The sequence below is a fragment of the Mauremys reevesii genome, linkage group 15 (genome assembly GCF_016161935.1).
Source record: "Mauremys reevesii isolate NIE-2019 linkage group 15, ASM1616193v1, whole genome shotgun sequence".
Taxonomy (NCBI): domain Eukaryota; kingdom Metazoa; phylum Chordata; order Testudines; family Geoemydidae; genus Mauremys; species Mauremys reevesii.
In genome coordinates this window covers 4,075,406-4,100,840 of record NC_052637.1, presented here as the reverse complement: position 1 = coordinate 4,100,840, position 25,435 = coordinate 4,075,406, and the positions used below count along the sequence as shown (strand labels likewise).

Genomic DNA, 25,435 nt, shown 5'->3' with positions numbered 1-25,435 from the left:
GCAAAGAATCCTGTGGCACCTTATAGACTAACAGATGTTTTGCAGCATGAGCTTTCGTGGGTGAATACCCACTTCTTCGGATGCAAGCATATTCACCCACGAAAGCTCATGCTGCAAAACATCTGTTAGTCTATAAGGTGCCACAGGATTCTTTGCTGCTTCTCCCGAGATTGGCTCCTGGTTACCCAATCGGCTTTAAAAAAGCTTTAAAGGGGCGTTACTGCGCCTGCGCGATTTTTGGTTTCGCTTTCGGGATCTTCTGCTGCTTCTGGCTCCGTTCCTCGCTCCTCCTGCAGCGCCACGTGGCTGCTGCGGGCGCCTGGCTCGGGTGCGGGGGCCTTGGCTTGTTCGTTGGGGGGGGGGGGCTGCCGACTGTCCCCCGTCCCCTCCTGCACTCACCACCAGCCCGTGTCTGCCGCTGGCTCCCTGCAGGTGGGTTGTTGGTTGCAGGGGTTGTGGTTTGGGGGGAAGGGAATAGCAGTAGCTGCAGCGTTGATTTACCTGCCTTTGCCCTGCTCGCCTGGCAGTTACAGGAAATGCGGGGCCTAATTCGACCATTTTCGGAGGGGTCCTGGCAGGGGTGACTTAAAAAAAACATTTTTGCTGAAGTTATTAAAAAACCCACCTATGGTTACCCTGAATCTGGTGATGTTTTTCACACACCTCCTGGCATCCAGCTGTGCGCCCAAGTGCATCCCAGGCACAGGCTGCAGGGCAATGCTGGGGGGGGGGGGGCAGAAGCACAGGACAGTGATGTGGGATGAGGCTGAAAATGCCCCCAGCTGGGCTGGTGCCAGAGTCCTGGCTGGGCTGGGTCTGTTCTCTGTGGGGCTCCTGCAGCAGATGCATGCGAGTGGCAGCCCCTGTGCGCCCCCCGGCTCCCCAGCGGTACCTAGGGTCGGCCCAGTGCTGCTTTCTTCTTTTATTATTATTTATTTATTTATTATTATTAAAAGCTCAGCTGTGTGTGTGTTAAGTCAGTTCAGAGTGGGGATGCTTTATAATTACGAAAGCAGGAAATCTGTCTCCCCAGCCCCAGTTAACCAGATAAAGCACAAGAGAGTTCAGATCATGTAGCACAAAATGACCAACCTAACTGCAGTGCCCCTCGCTAGCTCACCCTTCACTTGGGGAGTCCTGGGGGCCATCTGGGCTCAGGAAAAGCAGGCAGGGCCCCCGGCCTCATGAGCCTGCTGCATGCTGGGAGATTTTGTTCTCTCCTTCTGAGTTGGAGACAAAGAGCGGGATCCATGAAGGGGCTCAGGTATTACAAAGCTGAATGTCACTGGGTCTAAATTGCAGCTGCCTAGAAAGTCACTGGAACCACACCATGAGCCACAAAGCCTGAATGTTGGGGAGATGTAAGTGCCTTAGAATGGTGACACAAAAGCCAGCGTGCCAGGCAGGGAGCTGCCTAAACCAGTCAATGGGAGATGCTGAGCAGAGGGATGTTGTATAGGGAGTCTAGGCCCCTCACTCAGCTTTGTGGGTTGCAGGGCTGTTCCTGTGACTCTCTAGGCCCATAGTATCTTGATCAATTTTGTTCCTGATGTAAAATCCCCAAAACATAGAGCAAATTTTCTCCTCTTAGAATCAAATGTGAAGCTGTTTGGGGAGTTTGAAGAAAGAGGGAGATGAGAATATGGTGTTTAACTAGAGTGGGGAGAAGGAAAATCCAGGAGCTGCTGGTAGGTGCCATTGTTACTCACCAGTACATCTGCACAGGGATGTTATCAATGCTCAGATCTCTGTGAGTAAGACCAGAATAACAGCAAGTAACGTGCTCCCCCATGTGAGAGACAATTTGTTTCCTCTGAGCAACATAATTTCTGTTCTAGCTTAATGAAAATGAAACAGGAAATTGAGGAAATTATATTTCCTTACTGAATAGTCCAAATAGTTTTCTTTAAAACATGAACAGTCTCTATTAGAGATCTCTATTCCTCTGCAGCTAAAGACCTCCATAATTACAGCGTGTTGACATTTTTCACACAGAATCGTCTCTCACCTGAAGGTGTGGCTTCAGCCAAAGCAGGATTTTTATGACATCATTCTGGATTCTACAGGGTTGGGCCCCACAGGTTTTCTGCTGCTTGTCTTCTGCTTGGAGGATCCTTCTGGGGTTTACATGTGAGGCAGGTGTCTGGACACCTAGTGAGGCAGCAGTGCCCAGGCCCAGAAACAGAAATTTAGGAACCTTAGGGAATTTTACCATAGAAATGAACTCGGCATTGAGTGAGTTTAGGTGCCTGTAGAGTTAAAGGCCCCCAGGCAGAGATTTTCTGGATTTCAGTGGGGCGGGGAGAGGCAGGGTGGAGTGGGGGAAGGAAGAAGCGGGTTGGGAGTGAGGCCTTTGGGGAAGGGATGGAGTGGGGTCAGGGCCTGGGACAGAGGGGAGGTCGAGCACCCCTTGGGAATTTAGAAAGTTGGCACCTCCTGCAGCAGAGCAGTGTCACGATCTGAGCAGGGGGCAGAAATGTACTGACCAGGGGAGATCAAGGAACTGTAGGTAGCAGCAGAAGAGGAGCTGGAGGGGAAAAATCGGGGGTGGGGGTGGGACCCGGGGTTAAATCGGGGCGGGGGGTCAGAGCCTGCACCCCTCACCCAAACTCCTTCCATAGCCTGCACCCTACTGCACCCAAACTCCCACCCAGAGCTTGCACCCCAAACCCCTTCTCCAGGGCTGGTGTAACCATTTAGGCGACCTAGGCGGTCACCTAGGACACTAGCATTTGGGGGGCAGGATTTTCTTCGGCAGCGACCACAGCGGCCGGATCTTTGGCTGACTCGGTCGCCGCCGGCATTTAGGCGGAGGGAGCTGGGGCAGGGGAGTGCGGGAAGGGCCGCCTGCAGCAAGTAAGGAGGGAGGGGCGGCACTCAGGGGAACTCCCCACCGCAGCTCACCCCTGCTCCGCCTCCTCCCCGAGCACGCTGTGGCTGCTTCACTTCTCCCGCCTCCCAGGCTTGCGGCACCTAAGCAGATTGGTGCCGCAAGCGTGGGAGGCAGGAGAAGTGAAGCAGTGACGGTGTGCTCGGGGTACCCGTGCTCGTGCACGGAGCTGGGGTGGGGGGTGGTGCCTCAGGGTGGAGGGTGGGGAGCTGCCATAGGGTGGGCCCTCAGGGCAGAGGGGGGGTGCAAGGTGGAAGTCTTGCCTAGCACGCGAAACATCCTTGCACTGGCCCTGCCCCTCTCACAGTGCTCAGGAGGGGGTAAGTCCTCTGGCTGGGGGTGCAGGCTCCAGGGAGGGATTCAGGGGCAGGAGGGGGCTCCAGGCTGGGGCAGGAGGACTCTGGGGTGGGGCCAGAGCTGAGAGGTTTGGGATGTAGGAGGGACCTCCAGGCTGTGGCCGAGGGGATTGGAGAGCAGGGTGGGAGGAGTTGCAGGCTCTGGGGTTGGAAATGACGGCTTAGGGAGGAGCACTGTGGAAAGGGATCGGGGTCATAGTGGATCACAAGCTAAATATGAGTCAACAGTGTAACACTGTTGCAAAAAAAGGAAACGTCATGAGAAGTAATTCTTCCACTCTACTCCACACTGATTAGGCCTCAGCTGGAGTATTGTGTCCAGTTCTGGGTGCCACATTTCAGGAAAGATGAGGACAAATTGGAAAAAGTCCAGAGAAGAGCAACAAAAATGATTAAAGGTCTAGAAAACATGGCCAATGAGGGAAGATTGTTTAGTCTGGAAAAGAGAAGACCGAGTGGGGACATGATAACAGTTTTCAAGTCCCTAAAAGGTTGTTACAAGGAGGAGGGAGGTAAATTGTTCTCATTAACCTCTGAGGGTAGGAAAAGAAGCAATGGGCTTAAATTGCAGCAAGAGAGGTTTAGGTTCAACATTAGGAAAAACTTCCTAACTATCAGGGTGGTTAAGCACTGGAATATATTGCCTAGGGAGGTTGTCAAATCTCCTTCAATGGAGATTTTTAAGAGCAGGTTAGACAAATACCTGTCAGGGATGGTCTAGATCAGAGATTCTCAACCTTTTTCTTTCTGATGCTCCCCCGACATGCTATAAAAACTCCGTGGCTCACTTGTGCCACAATAACTGGTTTTCTGCATATAAAAGCTGGAGTCGGTGTTAGCGGGTAGCAAGTAGGGCATTTGCCTGGGGCCCTATGCCACAGGGACCCTCATGAAGCCACATTGCCCCATGCAGTGGGGCTTCAGCTTTCCGCCCTGGGCCCCAGCGAGTCTAATGCTGGCCCTGCTTGAAGGCCCCCCCGAAACCTGCTTGAGGCCCCCTAGGGGACCCCGGACCCCTGGTAGGGAACCACTGGTCTAGATAATACCTAGTCCTGCCATGAGTGCAGGGGACTGGCCTTGATGACCTTGTGAGGTCCCTTCCAGTCCTACGATTCTATGAGGGGTTTGGGGTGCAGCAGGGGGCTCTGGTCTGGGGCACCATGTATAAGTGTTAGGCACTGAGAAAATCACTATGAACTTCAAAGCCCAAATTAGGTGCCTAAACTCCTATTTAAAAAAAAAAAAAGAACGAGGAGAGAGAAGCCCCTGGGGTTACGTCTACACAGTCCATGGCTCTGAGCCTCCCGCCTGGGTCGACAAACTGGCGCTTGCATAAGTGCTGTAAAACAGCTGTGTAGGCAGCATGTTGAAGTTGGGGGGACGTGAAGCAGAGGGGTCCCACATCTCAGGGGAGTGCCTGAAATTCTGGGATAAAAGTTATGAGGGAGGCTCCTCCTCTCTCCCTCTCTTATCTTCCCCCTGCCCTCAGGTGTTTTGTGTGAACTTGCCTGCAAGGCCTGATCCTTTAGGCATACTCACAGGAGGCTACCAGATGGGGGCCCCACCCATTGGCAGTGGGTAGGGGAGGCTGAGTTTCCCCAAATGGCCAGGCATGGCCCCACCCACACTCCACCTCCCAGGGCCCCGCTTCGGCAGAGCCGCTGGGCTCCAGGGCCTTAGGGTGGGGGCCGCAGCACTTCTGCCTGCCCCAGCATATGGTGGGGGTGGTGCTGCGGGCACTGGCCAGCCTGGGATGGGTGTTGGCAGCTGGGGTGGGGGGAGGCTCCAGGCTCCCGGAAGTGGTGGCACTTTGGCCAGAAGGGGTGGGACTGGGGTCTAGCCTCCCCCAGCCACAGGGTCATGAGCTGCCCATGACCCCACGCATGACCTAGGCAGCCGAATGCCCGTCTTTCCCGAGTTTATGAATCACTCTGGGACTTAGCCTGGATGCCAGAAGGGAGACAGCAGAGCAGGAGCCCAGAGCACAAACCATAGGTGCTGAGGGAACTTTTTTTTACAACAACAGAGGCACTCAGTCAGCAGTGCTGGAGTCTGTACAGAAGTGGGGGCGCTACTGGCACCAGAACCCTGGTTCCATCCCCTGCTCCTCCTCCCGCCACTGAGGTGCTGCCCAGGCCGGAAACCAGAGCTCAGCAGTGGTAAGAGCCACCTCCGGAGTCTGGGCTTCTGTCGGGAGCCCCAGACACTCTGTTACCCTCACAAAATTCTCTGTTACTCACACACTCTAGGGGCACCCACTTGTTCCTAGGGCTCAGGCGTAACCTTACACTCTGCAGGTGTGTGGGGTCGTTTACCAGTGAAAGAGCCTCACACAGTAATATCCTACATAACCTCTATTTATTAACAATCACCAAAACAAAATGCACACGCTAAGCATACAATGCTCCCCACTCCCACTAAGACAGATGAACTTTTCTTGGGCCTTGTCTACACTACAAGACTATTTCGAATCTACTTAAGTCGAATTTGTGGATTCGACCTTATGAAGTCGAATTTGTGTATCCACACTAAGGACAGTAATTCGAATTTCTGAATCCACATTAACAGGGCCGGCATCGACTTTGGAAGCGGTGCACTGTGGGAAGCTATCCCACAGTTCCCGCAGTCCCCGCTGCCCATTGGAATGCTGGGTAGAGCTCGCAATGCCTGCTGGGGGAAAAAATGTGTCGAGGGTGGTTTTGGGTAACTGTCGTCATGGAACCGTCAATCATGCCCTCCCTCCCTGAAAGCGCCGGCGGGAAATCTGTTCGCGCACTTTTCTGGTCAGTGACAGCGCGGACGCCACAGCACTGCGAGCATGGAGCCCGCTGCGATCATCGCTGCACTTATGGCCGTTGTCAACTCCTCGCACCTTATCATCCACCTCTTCCACGGTCAGCTGCTGAGAAATCGGGCGAGGAGGCTCCGGCAGCGCGGTGAGGAGAGTGGCGCAGACGTCTCAGAAAGCAGGGTACGCCGGGCAGTGGAGATCATGGTGGCAATGGGTCAAGTTCATGGTGTGGAACGGTGATTCTGGGCCCGGGAAACAAGCACGGACTGGTGGGACCGCATAGTGCTGCAGGTCTGGGATGAAACAGAGTGGCTGCGAAACTTCAGGATGCGTAAGGGCACTTCCCTTGAACTGTGTGACTTGCTGGCCCCTGCCCTGAAGCGGCAGGACACCCGGATGCGAGCAGCCCTGAGTGTGCAGAAGCAAGTGGCCATAGCCCTCTGGAAACTTGCCATGCCAGACAGCTACCGGTCAGTAGCGAACCACTTTGGCGTGGGCAAATCTACCGTGGGGGTTGCTGTGATTCAAGTAGCCCACGCAATCGTTGAGCAACTGCTCTCAAAGGTAGTGACTCTCGGAAACGTCCAGGTCGTCATAGATGGCTTCGCCGCGATGGGATTCCCAAACTGCGGTGGGGCTATAGATGGGACTCACATCCCTATCCTGGCACCAGCCCACCAGGCCAGCCAGTATATTAACCGAAAGGGCTACTTTTCAATGGTGCTGCAAGCACTGGTGGACCATAGGGGACGTTTTACCAACATCTTCGTCGGGTGGGCGGGCAAGGTTCATGACGCACGTGTGTTCAGGAACTCTGGTCTGTTTAGACACCTCCAGGCAGGAACTTTCTTCCCGGACCACAAAATAACGGTTGGGAATGTGCAGATGCCTACAGTGATCCTCGGGGACCCAGCCTACCCGCTAATGCCCTGGCTCATGAAGCCCTATACAGGCGCCTTGGACAGTGAGAAGGAGCTCTTCAACTACCGGCTGAGCAAGTGCAGAATGGTGGTGGAGTGTGCTTTTGGACGTCTCAAGGGGAGGTGGCGGAGCTTACTGACTCGCTCGGACATCAGCGAAAAGAATATCCCCGTAGTTATTGCTGCTTGCTGTGTGCTCCACAATGTCTGTGAGAGCAAGGGCGAGACCTTTTTGGCCGGATGGGAGGTTGAGGCAAATCGCCTGGCTGCTGTTTACGCTCAGCCAGACACCCGTGCCGAAAGAATATCCCAGCGGGAAGCGCTGTGTATCCGGGAGGCTTTGAAAGCAAGTTTCCTCGGAGAGCAGGCTAACCTATGACTCTCCACTTGATTTTAAGAGACGCTGATCCTGGGCCTGTGTCTCTGTGTTGAGTGAGATCTGCAGTTACATACCCCGTTCTCCAAGTTTCCCCCACTTCCCAAACACGTTTTAAAACAAATTAAACGGAACAATTATTGTTAATAAATCTTTCTTTTACTTTGCATTTCTGTTCTGGGTTTGAAACATGGACGCATACTGTGCTGGGTACGGTGTGCACTGATGTACAGACCGCTTGTACAATAGAGGACAGACAGCCTCCTGCTCCTACATAGGTCTCTGGGGTGGGGGACGGTTTCAAGTGGTTGTGCATGTAGGGGTGGGTTTGCTGGAAGGGGCGAGTGGGGCCGTCTTTGGATAGGGATTTGGATGCAGGCTCTGGGCTGTGGGTTTGGGCGTAGGAAGGGGTGATGGGTGTGGGGGAAGGGTGAGTATCTGTCCGTGGATGAGGGCTCTTCTTGGGGCTCAGGGCAGCGGAGAGGATCGCGCCTACGGTGGAAGTGCATGGTAAGGGCAGCATGCCTTAACATTAGGGGGTGGCAGGTGCTAGGACCGTGGACAAGCGTACACATCACAGAATGACCCGGGGCAGCATACACCACACAGAGTGACCCTGGTGACTACTGACTGCAGTGTGTGTGTGCCCTGCAGTTGATCCTGCCCCCGATAGTCTGGACCCTGCTAAAGTAGGCGATCCCGTGCAATAATATACCCCCTGCCCCCCCCCCCCACATACACACAGTCTTCTGACATGAAAGACGTGACGGAAAGAGTGAACAACAGCAAACACCTTTTATTAATCTACTACATAGTGGGGTGATGAAACTTGGATTTGGGACTGGGTGATCCTGTAAGGGAAGCGCTTTGACACAGTTATAGCGTCACAGGTGTGTGGTACATTAGTGCTCAGCTGTGGTGCAGTGACAGTTCTCACGGCCCCTACCGCCCCTCCGTCTTGTAATTTTTGGTGAGGGGGGGACAGGACTTCTTGGCGTTGGAGGGTGGTTGCAGATACAGTGCAGGGGGGCTCTCTCCTCCTGCCTGCGTTCCTGCAGAACATCAACAAGGCGCCGGAGCGTGTCCGTTTGCTCCCTCATTAGCCCAAGCAGCGTTTGAGTCGCCTGCTGGTCTTCCTGCCGCCACCTGTCCTCCCGTTCGCTGTGTGAGCGCTGCTGCTGAGAGAGGGTCTCCCTCCAGTGGCTCTGCTGGGCCGCCTCGGCTCTGGAGCAGGCCATCAGTTCCGCGAACATCTCATCCCGAGTCTTTTTCTTTCGCCGCCTAATCTGAGCCAGCCTCTGCGAGGGGGATGCCGGGGCAGTCCGGGAAAGAGCAGAAGCTGTGTGATGGGAAACAGTAAGTGATTTCCTTGAACAGATACATGTTTGCGAACAGTCAACACAGTGTAGTCAGTTTCTCTGAACAAGACCATACAGGGCACCTAGTCTCACGAGATCTCAGGACAAGTTTGAGATTTCGGAATACGCTCTCATTGGCGGCGCCATTGCACAGGAGAGTGGACAAGCGGGGAGAGACAGCTGAATCCGTCTTGCAGACAGTCCTGGTAAGCCTTAAAGTACATAATGCTTATCAGTTACTGGATAGCTGTGCTCTCCTGCTAAAGGCAATCTGGAAAGCAGAAAGGCTGAGCCTTTTGCAGCCCCTCCCGCCAGTGCACGGGAAAGATCAATGTATGCTTGTTCTCTGTGGCCTCCAGCACGTGGCTGTTAAGCGAGGGTCGTTGTTATGCAACCTAATTGCAAACCATTAACAGTAGTAACAATACACTAATTGCCCTACTTAGATGCAGCCTGTCCAGAACGACATCACCCTGAGGCGGGTCACTCGGAGTCAGAGAGAGCGGATGCTAAGGGAAGCCCTGCACAGACCAGGACCATATGCAGCAATGCTGGTGGAGGCGATGATTCCTCTGTACATTAGGATGTCCTGGCGCGGAAGAGTGTGCTTCCACGGAGCACCCAATAAGGCACCTCTCCCCAGGAACCTCCTGCGGAGGCTTTTCGAGCAGCTCTCTGAGAGCTTTGTTGAACTGTCCCAAGAGGATTATTGTTCTATCCCTATATGTGTGGACCTACTTTTTATATAGTTAGACATTTAAAAAATTTTATATACTATTTCTATTTTTTCTATACCTGTTTTAAAAGAAATAAATGTTTCCATGTTTATAGCACTTACCGCCTGATCCTTCCCCTGATTCTGAGTCCGGGTTAATGGCCGGGGAGGGTTGGTAGGGGACCTCTGTGAGGGTGATAAAGAGATCCTGGCTGTCAGGGCAAGCGGTATTGTGTTCGCTGTCGCCTGCGCCGTCCTCCACAAACCCTTCCTCATCTTCCCCATCGGCGAACATCGCCGAGGAACTGTCCAGGTACACTATGCCATCGTCAGAGTCCATGGTCACTGGTGGGGCAGTGGTGGCAGACCCACCGAGAATGGCATGCAGTGCCTCGTAGAAGCGGCATGTCTGGGGCTGTGCTCCGGAGCGTCCGTTTGCCGCTCTGACTTTTTGGTAACCTTGTCTCAGGTCCTTGACTTTCACGCGGCACTGCATCGCATCCCGGCTGTATCCTTTGTCTATCATGGCTTTGGAGACCTTCTCGAAGGTCTTTGCATTCCGCTTGCTGGAGCGCAGCTCCGAGAGCACAGACTCCTCGCCCCACACAGCGATCAGATCCATGACTTCCCGGTCAGTCCATGCTGGGGACCTCTTTCTATTCTTGGATTGCCCGGACTCCTCTGCTGGAGAGCTCTGCATCGTTGCAGGTGCTGCGGAGCTCGCCCCGATGTCCAACCAGGACATCAGATTCAAAGTGCCCAGACAGGAAAATGAATTCAAATTTTCCCGGGTCATTTCCTGTGTGGCTGGTCAGAGAATCCAAGCTCGGACTGCTGTCCAGAGTGTCAACAGAGTGGTGCACTGTGGGATAGCTCCCGGAGCTACTAAGTTCGATTTGCATCCACACCTAGCCTAATTCGAGCTAGCAAGTGCGAATTTAGCGTTACTCCACCTGTCGGGGTGGAGTACCAAATTCGAACTAAAGAGCCCTCTAGTTCGAATTAAATGGCTTCCTGGTGTGGACGGTTGAGCGGTTAGTTCGAATTAACGCTGCTAAATTCGAATTAAAGTCCTAGTGTAGACCAGGCCTTGGTGGCCAGTCAGGATCAGGTCCATCTGGGGGACTCCAGTTTCTGCACGGTGTCATTGGCAGGGTGTTGAGGTCTGGCAGCTCTGATCTTCGGGGCCGTGTCCTGGAGTTGGCTCCCCAAAGAACTTCCTTTTGAACCCCAGTTTATAGAGTGAAACCTGAGTCCTGCTTAGTTCTACCTTAACCAATCATTTTAGTAACATTTTACTAACCAACCTAACATAGTGTAACAAAATTCTCTAACCAATCATACCCCACCACCTTAACTGATTTACAGCTAGCAAAATTAATTATACAACAAAAACTATCAAACAACCAGACAAAGACCCTCCAGACAAACAATAGGGAAGTGGGGACCATAAAGACAAAACAATAAAGAAATGAAGATTTCACAACTACAGCTGTTGATAGCATTCTGTCTGACAAGAAATTACTTATCAAACTAAGTTGTCTTTAACCATCTTAAGGTCTGTTTCCTTATCTGGTGACAGTGGGGGCCATTAGGACAGGGCCTCCTTCTTAACAGCCCGATATTATATTGTTTGAATGTCATTTAGATGGAATGTGAGAATGTGACTTCCTGCTTCTCAGCTAATGGCTGCTGCTCTTCTAATCTGGCTGCAGACGAAGACCTTCGGCTTTAGGCCTTAGAATAAGGCTACAAAAAAAGGCCTGATCCTTACAACTCCACTGCCCTGGGCAGCCTCCAAGATGCCCAAGAGCAGCCCTTGACCTTTGTCCCTGCACCTTGGGGCAGGTGGAGGATATGGGGCTCCCCACAGCAGCCCAGGCTCCCTGGGCAGCTCTTACCACAGCCCAGCTCTGGCTTCCAGCCTGGCCAGGGGACAGGACCTCGGGGGAGGGGGGGGGCGTGGAGAAGGAACAGTGGGCAGGGCGTGATCAGCTCCTCCACTGCGAATCGCAGCCCCTGCCTCTGCTGCTTCGTGCCCATATTAAAAAGTGCAGAGACCATGGCCCCCCTGGACCTTCCTGGATCTGGCACCACTGCACTGAGTGAGTTTAGGCACCTATAGGATTCATTAGGTATTTTCTGCATTGAAGTGTTTCTGAAACTGAGACTTAAGCATCTTAAACGGGGACTTTGGTACCTAACTGATTGTGTGTATCCAGGGTAACATTGTTATCCCATGGGCAAGTTCACGTTGCCTTGTATTTTTTGTGGCTGCAGAGCTATGGAATAGAACAGGGGTAGGCAACCTATGGCACGTGCGCCAAAGGCGGCATGCAAGCTGATTTTCAGTGGCACTCACACTGCCAGAGTCCTGGCCACCAGTCCGGGGGTCTCTGCGTTTTAATTTAATTTTAAATGAAGCTTCTTAAACATTTAAAAACCTTGTTTACTTTACATATAACAATAGTTTAGTTATATATTATAGACTTGTAGAAAGAGACCTTCTAAAAATGTTAAAAAGTATGACTGGCACGCAAAACCTTAAATTAGAGTGAATAAATGAAGACTCAGCACAGCACTTCTGAAAGGTTGCTGACCCCTGGAATAGAGGATAGCAGGGGTGATTTATGGTTCTGTGTTTGGGAAAGGTCTGATGACTTGCCTGTGAGAGAGGCAGTGTAACATATTCTGAGACAGATTGTTCTCTGCCGTGTGAAAAGCCTCATTTTCATGAGCAAATCTGCGGGCATGGTTAACCCATGGAAATTATTTTTCATCGCTACTTTTGAACAAAATTATTTTTGTTTCATTTTTACAATTCTGTTTTTTAATGAATCAGCTGAAAAGAATGTCTTTCATAAAACAAATGGAATGGAATAAAAACTAACATTTTATTTATTTATTTATTTGTATTTTTCCACTATCTACATAACAATTTATGCTCCGGAGCAGAAGCAGAGAGAACAGAAGCCCAGAGATCCCAGCAGCCATGGCCTCAGGGACTCCTGTACGGGAAATCCAAGAGGAAACCAACTGTCCCATCTGCCTGGAATATCTGACGGCCCCAGTGACCATACAGTGCGGGCACAACTTCTGCCGAGGCTGCATCTCTCAGTACTGTGAGACATGGACAGAGGGGGACTATGACCCTTTGTGCTGCCCCAGCTGCAGAGCCCGAATCCGGAAAGGGGCTTTCCAGAGTAATTATCAGCTAGCAAATATAGTGGAAAAAATCAAACAAATGGATTTCAAACAAGGAAAAGAGAATCTGTGTGAGAGACACGGCAAAGCCCTGGATCTGTTCTGTGAAGAGGACAGGGAAACCGTGTGTATGGTTTGTTGGAGATCCCCCCAGCACAGATCTCACACGGTGCTTCTCATGGATGATGCTGCCCAGAAATACAAGGTAGGACACACGTGGATCAGGGTTAATTCAATTCTCTCCTTTTCAGACTCAGTCTCTCAGAGCCACAGAATCTCCTAATTTCCCAGATTTTCTCCCTGATCTCTGGATCCACCTAAATCTCTCCCCTGCAGGCTCCTTCCTCTGGGCAGGTGCAGGGAGCCTTGGCCACTGATGGCAGGCACCCAGCCTATCATTAGGGAGACATGGGCACTAGAGCTCCATGTGAGGCACTTTCCTCACACACAGGACTGAAGCAAGATGTGTCCATGGTGCTGCCAGGCCAGGCATGGAAGGCATGAGCTGCGCTCACCACACCCCTGACAGCATGGGTGGCGGGTACCAGAGGCAGGGGAAGGCAATGCCTTCCCAAACTGCCAGGTGTAGCCCCACCCACACTCCGCCCCCAGGCACCTCCCCTGCTTCCGCCACCTCCTGGGGCTGTCTGGGCTTTAGGCTGGGGCCACGCGCCATCCCTGTTCTCCGGGGCCATAGGGGGCTGGGGCCACATTCTGCCCACTTAGCGGGTGAGTGGGAGATTGGAGGTGCTCAGGGGCTGGGGTCCTGCCCCCATAGAAACAGCTGAGTGTAGAGGCTGCACAGGGGGCAGGAGGGAAGAGGGTGTGTGGGGAACATGGGGAAGAGGCTCTGAAACTGTTCTGTGTGAAGAGGATCTAAGTTCAATTTGTCGGGTTTCTCGTCTGTCCTGGGCTCACAGAGCTCACACGGTGGTTCCCATCAAGCAAGCTGTCCGGGAGCACAAGATCCAGAGTTGCTGTTCACTCTCATGGGTAATAACTTTGGATTTTAATTACAGGTTAATGGCATCACAAGTTGCCTGACACCAGGGCTGCTGACAGACTTGCCAGGCCTCTGGGCAAGATGGGGGGGAGGGAGGGGCAGCTCCAGGCCTCCAGAAGGGGCAGGGCCTCAGGGAGAAGGGGCAGGGTTGGGGCTAGCCTACCCTAGACGGCCCTTCAGCACTGCCCAGGCCACATCACCTGGGGCTCCAGCAGCGATTTAAAGGGCCTGGGGCTCTGGCTACCACTGTTCTTGCAGGAGCAGCGGCGGCTGCCAGGAGCCCCGGGCCCTTTTAAATCACCGAACCCCAGGGCAGCTGCCCCTTTTGCCTCCCCTGTTGGTGGCCTTGCCTGACACAGGTGTGTAACTGCATCGTTCAGCTGTGTGTAGCCTACATTGCGTGAAAGCGGCTATACACATAAACGATACTCCAGCCTCGCAAGGAAAGCAACAGAGGAAGATTTTAAATTTGTCTGATGGGGTGGGGGAGTTTTTTCTCTGAGCAGTTTAATCCTTTTCAAACCCAGCTCCCACCAGTGAACTATGGGACCTTCCTACAGCCCCAAAGCTGTTAAATGATCAGTGAGGTTTGATTCTAGGTGGTGCTGGATTCCCAAGAGCTGCAGGACAGTCTGTGTGAGAGTGCTGCTTTCAGCTCGCAGAGGGGGAGTTACAAGCTGTGGCTGTTATTACTGATTGGATCACAGGGTTTAATATTGTTGTTTGCATCCCAGCAGCCCCCAGATGGGATCTGACCTCGATTGTGGGGGGCCCTGCACAAAACCCAGTGAGGGACAATCCCTGCCCTCTAACTGTCTAACAGTCTAACTGGACAAGACAGACAAAGGGTGGGAGGGGAAACTCAGGCACAGTGAGGAGAAGTGACTTGTCCAAAGTCACTTAGTGGGTCAGTGGCAGAGCTGGGTATAACCCCCACTTTTCCAAGGCCAAATGCAGTGTTCTATCCACTAGGCTACGCTGCCTCCCCCTGCCCACCCCCAGCAGCACTGAGCAGTGACGAAGTGTGGCCATTAGGAGGAAAAGACGCCTTGATAAAGGTCCCAGGTTCTGCAGGGCGATGATGTTTCCCACTGGGATTCTGAACTCCTGTGCTGCTCCACGAGGGGTTAAACTCAGATGCTGCCGGCCTGCACTAGAGGAGATCACTGGGCTAAACGCTGTGTGGGACCCCGAGCACCTCGAGTCCGCACACAAAAGGGCTCCAGACAGCTCAGGTCCATGCCAAGTACCACTGGGATTACACTGGGTTGTAGCAAAACCAACCCCAGGCTGGAGCTGACCAGTGCCAGTCTGACCTGCTCTGTTGTGTACGTGGGCAGGGACCAGCCAGAGCTGTTCTGTTAGTCCCACCAGGCAGCCTTTTGAAATCTCCCAGAATGCACTGCTTCCGGGATCTTGACCAGGGAATGGGACCATGGGGTACCTACCCAGGGGGCATTGCCATGGAGAGGGGTTAGGGCAGTACTGGGGCAAACCCCAACCTGTTCTTTATACAAATCTGCATCATGTCTAATTAGGGAGGTCACTGAGGCATCCCCAGAACATCAGACATGCCCACGCCTGCCTGCATGGGCCCGTCCTCACCAGTATCAGTCACCCTGTGTGGACCCCACCACCATTTTTTCAGCGTGCCACCCACCTGCATCATTCTGCATGAAGGTGCCACCCCAGCCCTGCCCCCACCCTCACGGGTGTCCTCCTGCATCCTCAGTCTCCTCCTCTCCCTTTTGCACCAGACAAAGCCACTTCCAGTGCTGAGTCCCTGCCGGACAGGGACAGTGCTCCACAAAACTGGACTGTGCAGCTTCAAACCAGACGAATGGCCTCCCGACATCTCACGAGTTTTGCCCTGGTGCTTAGACCAGCTCTGCCCAACCAGTGCAGCCCCAGGGCTTCAGGGCTGAAATCCCAGCCCATATTGAAACCCTGGTGGCTTCTGAGATTTGTAACACTTTGTCTGTTAAACCTTCAAAAAACAGGTTTATTGATTCACCCCCATGTGACTCCAGTGCCCTGTTATGCTCTGTACCATTAATCAGTTCACAAATACCAGTAAAGCTTGGGTATAATTGAGATCTCTTGCTAATTACTAAAAACACTGAACCAGAATTGGTAACGAGTCTGAATGTGACACGCTCCTAGTTTCCATTAATGAGGTTTCATCACCTTCGTGGTCCTTATGTCGCAAAGTGATTAGAACCACAGTCATCTTGGGTTTCGGGTGGAAAAACACCCACTTCCAAGCACCTCTCAACTATCCAGATGAAACCTCCCAAATCATTTCTGTTTCTTCAGGAAAGAATCCAGGCCCATTTGAAAACTCTAAGGGAAGACAGAGAAAAGCTGCTGGGATTGAAAGCGACTGGAGAGAGGAATTGCCAGGACTATCTGGTAGGTGCCTGTTGTTATGAGCCAGCAGGGACTGGCAGTGGGAGGTCTGTTTGGAGGCAGACTCCTGTGTGGCCTACGTGAACATGGGCTTGTGTGTGTTTCTCCATGATCACGGATTGCTGGGTTAGATTCATGTGTAGACAAGCCCTAAGCTTTCATTTCAGTTGATGAGTAGCCCTTGTGGCTTGCCTGAATTCACACAAATGTCCCCGTGAAGTGCTTGTCCACTGGGTCTAGACATTTTGTGCATTTTTAAAACATTTGTTTCTTTTAACTCCCCTGACGTCTCTGTTAGTGTAGTGCTGAGTCCTGCCTCCTGCTGCTCTGGGTCTGAATTTCCACAGACCATAAATAACAGAAGATGCTGACCATGACTGACAGAGAAACATCCCTTTCACAGGGATATAGGGGCCAAAAGGGAAGGTGTGAGAGAATCCCCTGCCTAGTACCCAAAGGGTAGAGTCAAATGTCAGAAATCTGAGGATTTTCAAAGAAAATCACCCTCCTGCACACTCAGCTCTCCATGAAAGGACCCTGTGCTCCATCCATGTCCCTGACCAGCCCTTGCCCTATTTCATACAGAAACAAACACAAACTGAGAGGCAGAAGATTGTGTCTGAATTTCAGCAATTGCAGCAGTTCCTGGAGGAACAAGAGCGACTCCTGCTGGCCCAGCTGGAGAAGCTGGACAAGGAGATTGTGAGGATCCAGAATGAAAATGTCAGTAAACTCTCTGAGCAGATTTCCCGTCTGAGTGAGCTGATCAGTGAGGTGGAGGGGAAGTGTCAGACGCCAGAGAGTGAATTCCTACAGGTGAGACTGAATGAGAAACATAGGTGGGTGCTCCAGGACAGCCAACTCTACCACTCAGTGCTACCCACCCTCAGCCCTGCCGATCAACTCCTCCCCCTTCTTCCAGCACCATCTGCCTGCTGCAATCAGCTGTTCCATTGTGTGCAGGAGATGCTGGGAGGGAAAGGGAGGAGCGGGGAGGGAGTGTGCTCACGTTAGGATTCCCTCCCCACTTTGAACTCTCGGGGACAGAGGTGGGGACCCACATGAAAGACCCCCTAATCTTATATTCCATCATCTTAGGTTAAAAACTTCCCCAAGGCACAAATTCCTTTGCTTGTCCTTGCTGCCACCACCAAGTGATTTAAACAAAAATTCAGAGATGGGTCACTTGGAATCCCTATTCCCCCAGAATATCCCCCCAAGCCCCTTCACCCCCTTTCCTAGGGAGGCTTGGGAATAATATACCAACCAATTGCCTTTAATGTAAGTACAGACCAGACCCTTATCTTTAGGACACTAAAATCAATCAGGTTCTTTAAAGAAGAACTTGATTATAAAGAAAGAAGTACAAGAATCACACCTGCAAAATCAGGATGGAAGGTAACTTTACAGGGTAATAAAAAGATTTCAAACACAGAGGACTCCCGTCTGGACTCAGCTTCACAGTTACAAAAACAGGAATAAAACTACCTCTTAGCATAGGGAAAACTCACAAGCTAAAACAAAAAAAATAACCTAACGCATTTCCTTGCCTTAGTTAGAATTTTTGTAATCTTAGATGGATCATTTCAGGTAGGTTTTCAGGAGATGTTGTACCTGCTTGGTCTATCTCTCTATCAGGAGAGGAAACAAACAAACAGAGCCCAAACAAAACCTCCCCCAACCCACCAGATTTGAAAGTAGCTTCTTTCCTTATCGGTCCTTCTGGTCAGGAGCCAACCAGGTTATCTGAGCTTCTTAACCCCTTAGAGGTAAAGCGATTCAGTACTGCTCCAAGGAGGTATTCCATGTTACTCTTTCCTTAATATTTATGGCAGCTCACAAGAGGAGACGAGGAAGAGACAGTGTGGAGGTTGAGTGGGAGGGGGAAGAGTTGGGCTGGGGTGTGGCATTGGGGAAAGGTTTGGAATGGAGGTGGGGCATGGGGTTGAGCACCCCCAGGGACAATTGGAAACCGGCACTCATCATTAGAAACATGCCAGACCCCCACAGAGGGAGGAGCGGGCTGCTGAATCATAAGCACTAGAGTCCAGCAGTCGAAGAGCTCAGTGTCACTCAGCATGTGCATTGCTGACATCTGAGCATGGGCGGCAGGTTATATATTTGTGTGGGGCCCGGGCCCCAGCAATATTCAGGGCTGGGCGCCCTGCTCCAGCAATAGTTGGAGCTGGGTCTCTTCCCGCCCCCCGGTCCTTCCTGGATCAGCCCCGGCCACCGCAGGTCTCCCCGCCGCGACCTGCCTGGAGCAGGTCCCAGCCCCGCCTGCCACCCCCTCCGCGTGTTTCCCCGACGCGTTGTGTTGCGTCCCTGCCTGACAGAACGCAGCGCGCCTCTCCCCTGCCTGTGCTGCCCGGAGGGCTCCCAGCAGATTTGCTGTCTGCTGCCGCAGGGTCCTAGTGCCTGCCCTCCGCCAGTACTGGCAAGGCAGGCTGCCCTTACCCTGAGCCTCTCCAACCCCAAACCCTCAGCCCCAGCCAGAGCCCTCATTCCCCCCACACCCGAATCCACGTCCCCAGCCCGGAGCGGCCCCCCATCATGAACCCCTGATCCACAGCCCTCACCCCACAGCCCAACCCTCTTCCCTAGCCCGGAGCCCCCGCCTGCCTCATGTAGCCCACCTCCTCAGCCCCACAGTCCTCACCCTGCACTCCCTCCTATCCCCAAACTCCCTCCCCCTTCCCACACACCCCTTCCCAACCGCAAACTCCATCCCAAAGCCTGCACCCTTCACCCCCTCCTGCACACCCACCCCCTGCCCCAGCCCAGAGCCTGCACCCAGCACCCTTCCTGCACCCTAATCCCCAGCCCAGGATCTGCACCCCAGACCTCCCCCGCCGAGCCCCCTCCCAGAGCCTTAGGCAGGTGGGGGCGGAGCTGGGGGGGCGGAGTTGGGGGCGGGTTCTGGGCCCCACCAAAATTTTTACAAACTTGCCACCCATGCATCTGAGTGAGTATTATTCTTAGCAGAGTCACAGAGATATGAAAGATGGAAAAGCCCCATTAGCTCAGGGAATCAATGACCCTGGGGCCAGGGCAGGGTGTCTTCCCCCATACTTCCTAAATCCCTTCCCTGGAATCCCGTGTGTGTGTGTGTGTCAGTCAGAGAGGACTGAAATTCTTTTGTCTCTCTCTCCTCTAGGATGTCAGATCCACCTTGAGCAGGTATGTGGCTCCCTCGCACTCCACAATGCTGGGAAAGAGCTTGATGATGAGGGTAGCACCGCATCTCCCCGGGGCTCTACAGCAAAATGTGTGGGGGATCACATGTTGGATACAAATCTCTCTGATCAACTTCATCCTGGGGTGCTCACTCTTGTACAGAAGACTCTGGAATTCTCCAGTCAGTGGGAAAGACTGACCTCAAGTATTTTGTAGAGATGTCACATCCCTGGGGGACTGGCTGCCTCAGGATTGTGGGGATGGAATATGGGCCTGTCACTGCTGGGCACTGGTCACTGTTCAGCCCAGGGCAGTAGTTTTCAAGAGCCTTTCCCCATCTGAGGGCTGTTTGGAGACCTGTGAGAAATGAGCTGGGGAAGGGGTAGTTGGTGTCTCAGTCTAGTTCCTAGAGGCAGATTTCTACAGCACTTCACCTGGGAACCTCCTGTCCCTCAGAGCATGGAGGCCTGTGAGTGAATTGGCCATGGAGACTCAATTCCCCTTTTGTCCCCAGAGCTGATCTCTCCAGACCAGAGTTGAAGAATATTCATGACCTTTGAAGGGAAGGTTGCTTGGCCCTGGGTTGTGTTGCACCTGCTCTGAGGCTGGGAGAAGTCGAGGAATTCTAACTCCAGGCCCATTAGAGCAGCGACTCACTAGCCAGAACTTCTAATGAGTCACACAGTAAAATATAATCAAGTGAAATTGTTTCCCTCCAGGTGTGAGAAGGGGAAGTTCCAGCAGCCAGAGGAGACTTCTGGTCTCTCCCAGAGAGTCACTGGTTTCTCCCAGAAAACGATTGTGCTAATGGAGATTCTGGGGAAGTTCAAAGGTACTTAGAAGGGATCTAGGAATGGAAATTGGGATGAGCCTCTGAGAAGAGAATGGTGCTGATCAATTGGTTCACACTTAGATGATGCTGTTAAATTAAGAAATGACTCAAAGACTTTAGGGCCAGAAGGGACCATCTTGATCATCCAGTCTGACCAACTGCACACTGCAGGCCACAGAATCTCACCCACCCACTCCTGCAATCGACCCCTAACCTCTGGCCAAGTTACTGACGTCCTTAAATCATGATTTTAAAACTTCAAGTGTAACTGGTTGAGCACTCAGCAGTGCGGCGCCTCCTGCTGGTCAGTCCGGGAATTAGCTTTCCCGCTCCAGAGCGCCCACTGCTGGCCAGTGTCTCTCCTGCCTCAGAGCCCCCCATGCCCCTCCTGGACTCCAGTGCCCCTTACCTTGGGGTTCTGCCCACAGCAGTACCCCCACACTCTGGGTCTCCTCTCCCAGGGGCATCCCAACCCTCTATACCCACCTTGCCTCAGTGGTTACTGCCAGTCATCTAGCCCCCTTTCTCTGGGGCAGCCTGCAGTCCACAATGTCCACTCATCATTAGCAAAGGGGTTGGACCTACTGCCTTTCTAGCCCTAGTACCATCTATGGCCCTTAACAAGGCCTCAGCCTGGGGACTTGCCAGGCCAGAGGTCCCCAGCTCTGCCTGCCCCGCCCCAGCCCTGCTCTGGGTAAGGTACCTTGTGCTCTGCTCCCAGGCAGCCCTGCAGTGAGACTCTTGCCTGCCTAGCTCCCAGACCTTTGATCAGGGCCAGCTGTGACCTAATTGGGTGTGGCCCCAGCTGTGGCTGCCTCCCCAGTCAGCCGACCTCAGCTGCTTTTCACCTTTTACCTCCTTTTATCCCAGGAGGGTGATAACTGCCCCGCTACACAAGTTACAGAGAATCCACCATTGACTCTAGGTTAAAACTGCAACTGACCCGTGCCCCAGGCTACAGAGGAAGGAAGGAAAATAATCCCCAGGCTCTCTGTGAATCTGACTTGGGGGAAAATTCCTTCCCCACCCCAGATATGATGGTCAGTTGGATACCGAGTATTTTGGCAAAACCCAACCGCCAGACACGTGGCAAAGAACTGTCTATAGCTCAGAGCCCTCCCCGTCTACTGCCCCATCACCAGCCATGGGGCACATTTCTCAAAGGCAGATCCAGCACATCACTGAGCTCTGGTCCCGTTTGCAGCTAGTTTGGGCCAAATGGGCTGTAGGGAAGGAGAAAGCCCTTCCCCCACGGTCAGGGATCCCTCCAGCACAGGCACCTCTTGTGCCTCCTCCCCAGCAGCTACAGGCACAAGGCGGGTTCCTGAGAGGGCTGGGAATGGGGTGGGGGTGGTGAGGGCAGGTGGAAGAGAGAGCAGGTGGACAAGGGACAGAGCTACATGGGCCGTTGAAAGCTGGGCCTCAGACACTCTGCACAGTGGCCTAAACACACGGGGGCCATTGTCATAGGGATGTAGCTCTGGCTGGCTTCAAAACTTCCTCTGCTTGTGCCAAGGTCTGCACCGGCCCCTGCAGCCACTGAATAGCAGAGTCACAAATGGCCCCTCCCCTCTCTCCTTTTGTGGGTACAAGGGTGAATCTGGTCCATGGAGCCAGCCTTCCTCCACCTCAGTGTCCACATGGATAAAATGATATTATTATTCCAATTTCTGCCTATGGATGAGAAGGCCCCATCATGCTCCTCTCTGTGGAGACACTGAGACCCAACAGCTCACCATTAGAGCCAGGATTTCACAAACTCTGAACATCCCGTTAGTGTCAAAGGGACCAAAGTGGGTAAAATTACTTTTATGCCAAAGTCTTTGCAGGCTCTGGGTCTAGGTTACGACAAAAGGCAGTAAGTGATTGAGACAAACCAACTGGAGTCTGAAGGGAGGGAGGGGATGAGGAGGGAAAAGTAAATATCTTACAGATTGTGTGTCCTGGGATAGTTGTGAGGCTGCAAGGCTGCTGGCTCCATTGCTGAGAGATGCCTGATTGAGAGGGGAAATAGATTTCAGACCTTTTTATATTAAATATCTGAGTGTGTCTCTGGGCCTCTCTGTCTGTTTCTCTGTCATAATTATAAAACAGTTTCAGAGTGGGGATGCTCTTATGAATATGAAAGTCTGAAATCTCACCTCTCTTCTCCTTTCTCCCCCAAGACACTCTGCCGTCTGAATTGGAGAGAAAAAGAGGAGAATTCTTTGGAGCACACAGACAGGGTGAGTCTGCGGGTGAAGATTGCCTTTAAATTATGAGAAAATTCCAGAGAAAACGTCTTCATGAGATTGTAGCTAAAGTTACCAACCAAACTGACAGCGACCATGTCACACACACAGCCCTAAAAATAACACATTAAACGGTAAGGCGATCCAGGAGCCCATGTCTCCCACCCCACCCCCCACACTTTTAAAGATGGGATGACCAGAACACTTTTTAGCATGCGCATAGTTTGGGGATAGAGGGCCACGTTGCCTTGGGCAGGTGTGGAGCATCGCAGGCAGTATCTATGCTTAGGGCAAGGCAGCTGAGCAGCTCCTATCTATTGTGATAAACTCAGGACAGACAGTTGCAACCCGGGGAGTAGGAGTCAGTCCCAGAGGGTTAAAAGGCCCTCCTCCTTATCAACTGGTAGGCAACTACAGGTCAGTCAGGTTCAGCAAAGGGTAGCAAATTAGAATCAACTGACTGGGAGCAGAGGGAGAAGGAGCCCGGCTGCCAGGAGTGTTGGAGCAGCAAGGCAGCGAGCCTCTCCAGGAGGAGTGGCAGTACGCTCTCCCACAAAGCAGGGTAAAAATACTTTAAACAAGACTGGTGGAGAGACAGGGAACAGACTTCCCCTGAGTCCTAATGGGGACTGCATTACCCAAGCCTGTCTCACCAGGGCTAAAAACAGCAGAGGCTGGGGAGACTGAGAAGGTACTTTGCCACACTATGTAGTGCAGCCCCTACCCGCAGCACCAATCTCTCCCTGGTGCTGGCCTCTCTCAGTGGCGCCACCCCTGCTCCTCTTTACCTGAGGCCCTGCCCCCTGGCCAGGCCAGAAGCCAGAACCAGGCTGCCATCCAGGGACTGCACTGAGGAGCCCTGGATCCTCCAACTGCCCAGGGTGGTGCACCCCGGGGAGTGGGGACATGGGCTGGGGACTGCTGCCAAAGGCCCATGGACCCATGTCCAGGGCAGGTGGAGTGTCAGGGGCTCTCCATAGCGGGCAAGTCTCCCAGCCTGGCCAGGGGGCAGGGCCTCAGTCAGGGCCACGGAGGGGGCGGGGACACAAAAAGAGTCCTGACACCAACCTCAGTGCTGAGTTCATGCCCACGCTGATGAACAGAAACACTCTTAACTGAGTCACACGCGAACAGAGCTCTCTGCCACACAGGGCCGGGTCCAGACACCAGCCTACCAAGCACGTGCTTGGGGCGGCACCTTGGGACGGGGCGGCACTCGGGGTTTATTTTTGGTTTTTTTGGTTTGGCCGGGCAACGCTTGGGGGGAAGGGGTCGGACTTGGGCGGCGCGACGCGACACTCGGGGCAGCGGGGACTTGGGCGGTGCGACGCGACGCGACACTCGGGGCAGCGGGGACTTTGGCGACGCGACGCTCGGGGGGGGCAGGGACTTGGGCAGCGCGACGGTCGGGGGGGGTGGGGGGCTGAGGCCACCTGGCGCTCGGGGGGTGGGAACTTGGGTGGCGTGGTGCGGTGCTCGGGAGGAGTGGGGGCTTGGGCGTCGACACTCGGGGCAGGGCCGGCTCTAACATTTATGCCGCCCCAAGCAAACAAAAAGAGCGCTGCCCTGCCCCCGCGAGCGTCGCACCGCCCAAGCCCTCCGCCCCCCCGAGCATCATGTCACGCTGCCCAAATCCCCGCCCCGCCGAGCGCCGTGCTGCCCAAGTTTTTTTGGTTTGGCCCCCTAGCGCTGCCCGGCCAAACCGAAAAAAACAAAAACAAACCCCGATCGCCGCCCCCTCCCAAGGTGCCGCCCCAAGCACGTGCTTGGTGGGCTGGTGTCTGGAGCCGGCCCTGGCTTGTGGGGGCGGGGACTTGGTCTGTGCTGCTGGGAATGGGGCAGCCCCAGCAGAGGGAGCAGGGAGCTGAAGCCTCTGTGATAAATGAGAAACTAATGAAGTGGGACCCGTTACAAAGACTGAGGAGCTGCAGTGACATCTCTGCTCAGTCTCAGGTGTCCAGGAAAGAGGCAGTTCCCTGGGATCTGAGACTGTCCCAGCCAGAACGGGGCTGCTGGGGAGTGTGAGAAATGGCCCCAGACTCCCCCAGGGCTGAGCTCTGCCCCTAACGCTCTGATTCTCTCTCCAGCGAATGTGACTCTGGATCCAGACACGGCTCATCATGACCTCGTCCTGTCTGAGGATCAGAAAAGTGTGAGATGGGAAGACACACAACAGCAACTGCCCAACAACCCTAAGAGATTTGACGCTGCTCCATGTGTGCTGGGCTGTGAGGGATTCACCTCTGGGAGACACTGCTGGGAGGTGGAGGTGGGGGATGGGCCATACTGGGCCGTGGGGGTGGCCAGAGAGTCTGTGGGGAGGAAGGGAGGGATCAGCCTCAGCCCTGAGGGGGGGATCTGGGCTGTGGAGCGATGGGGGGATCAGTTCCAGGCTCTCACCTCCCCTGAGACCCCCCTGCCCCTGAGCCGGGCCCCCAGCAGTATCTGGGTTTGTCTGGACTGTGACCGGGGGCAGGTGACATTTATCGATGCTGGTGACGAGGCCCCGATCTTCACTTTCCCGCCGGGCTCCGTCCCTAGGGGGAGAATCCGACCCTGGTTCTGGGTGGGGACATGGGGATCCCAGCTCAGACTGTGTCCCTGAGACACACAGTTGAGGGGGGAACCAGAACTCAACCTCTCTAGCCACACACAGCCCAGTCTCTATGACCCTGCAGGACTCCCATCTACCCAGCCTCTGGCTCCTTATCTCTATGGCCCCTGGAAGTGCCTCCCCCACCCTCTCGGCAGCCCCAGGGATGAGAGGGGGGAAGAACCTCTGAAGCTGCAGGAGGGGCAGAGGGGCTCTGAGGGGCAGAGGTGGGGGCTGGGCAGGGGGCAGAACTAACAGCCGGGCAGGGAACAGGCGAAGGTGGGGGTGGCAGGGACACAGCATGAATCAATCAGGGTTGGGGGGTGGGAGAAGCAGCAGCAGCAGGGAGTGTTTTGTACAGATCTGTGGGATTAGATCTCATGGGGGTCTCCCAGCCAGAGCTCCTGCCATTGTTCTCAGTAGCTGGGGATCTCCTGGCCGTGCTGTGGTTATTAAAGCTCCTTCTCAGCTCCTTTTATTTTGCTACTTTCCAGCAACTTACTGTAAATAAAACATTACAAACAATTCTTCTTGTTTCTTCCACTTTAATGTTCCAGCTGCAAGGAATATTGAGCCTCTG

The 25,435-nt window shown here is 53.6% G+C and overlaps 1 protein-coding gene across 1 annotated transcript; it reads left to right on the top strand.

Annotated features, from left to right (window-relative positions):
• The first annotated feature begins 270 nt into the window (after window positions 1-270).
• Window positions 271-25,381, top strand: LOC120383922 (tripartite motif-containing protein 10-like). The gene is made up of 8 exons (XM_039502250.1): window positions 271-432; window positions 12,362-12,815; window positions 15,930-16,025; window positions 16,608-16,838; window positions 19,180-19,202; window positions 19,919-20,031; window positions 22,197-22,256; window positions 24,350-25,381. Exons 2-8 carry the CDS (start codon window positions 12,399-12,401, stop codon window positions 24,865-24,867), a joined length of 1,458 nt encoding a protein of 485 aa, XP_039358184.1. The 5' UTR covers window positions 271-432; window positions 12,362-12,398; the 3' UTR covers window positions 24,868-25,381.
• Window positions 25,382-25,435: the final 54 nt, after the last annotated feature.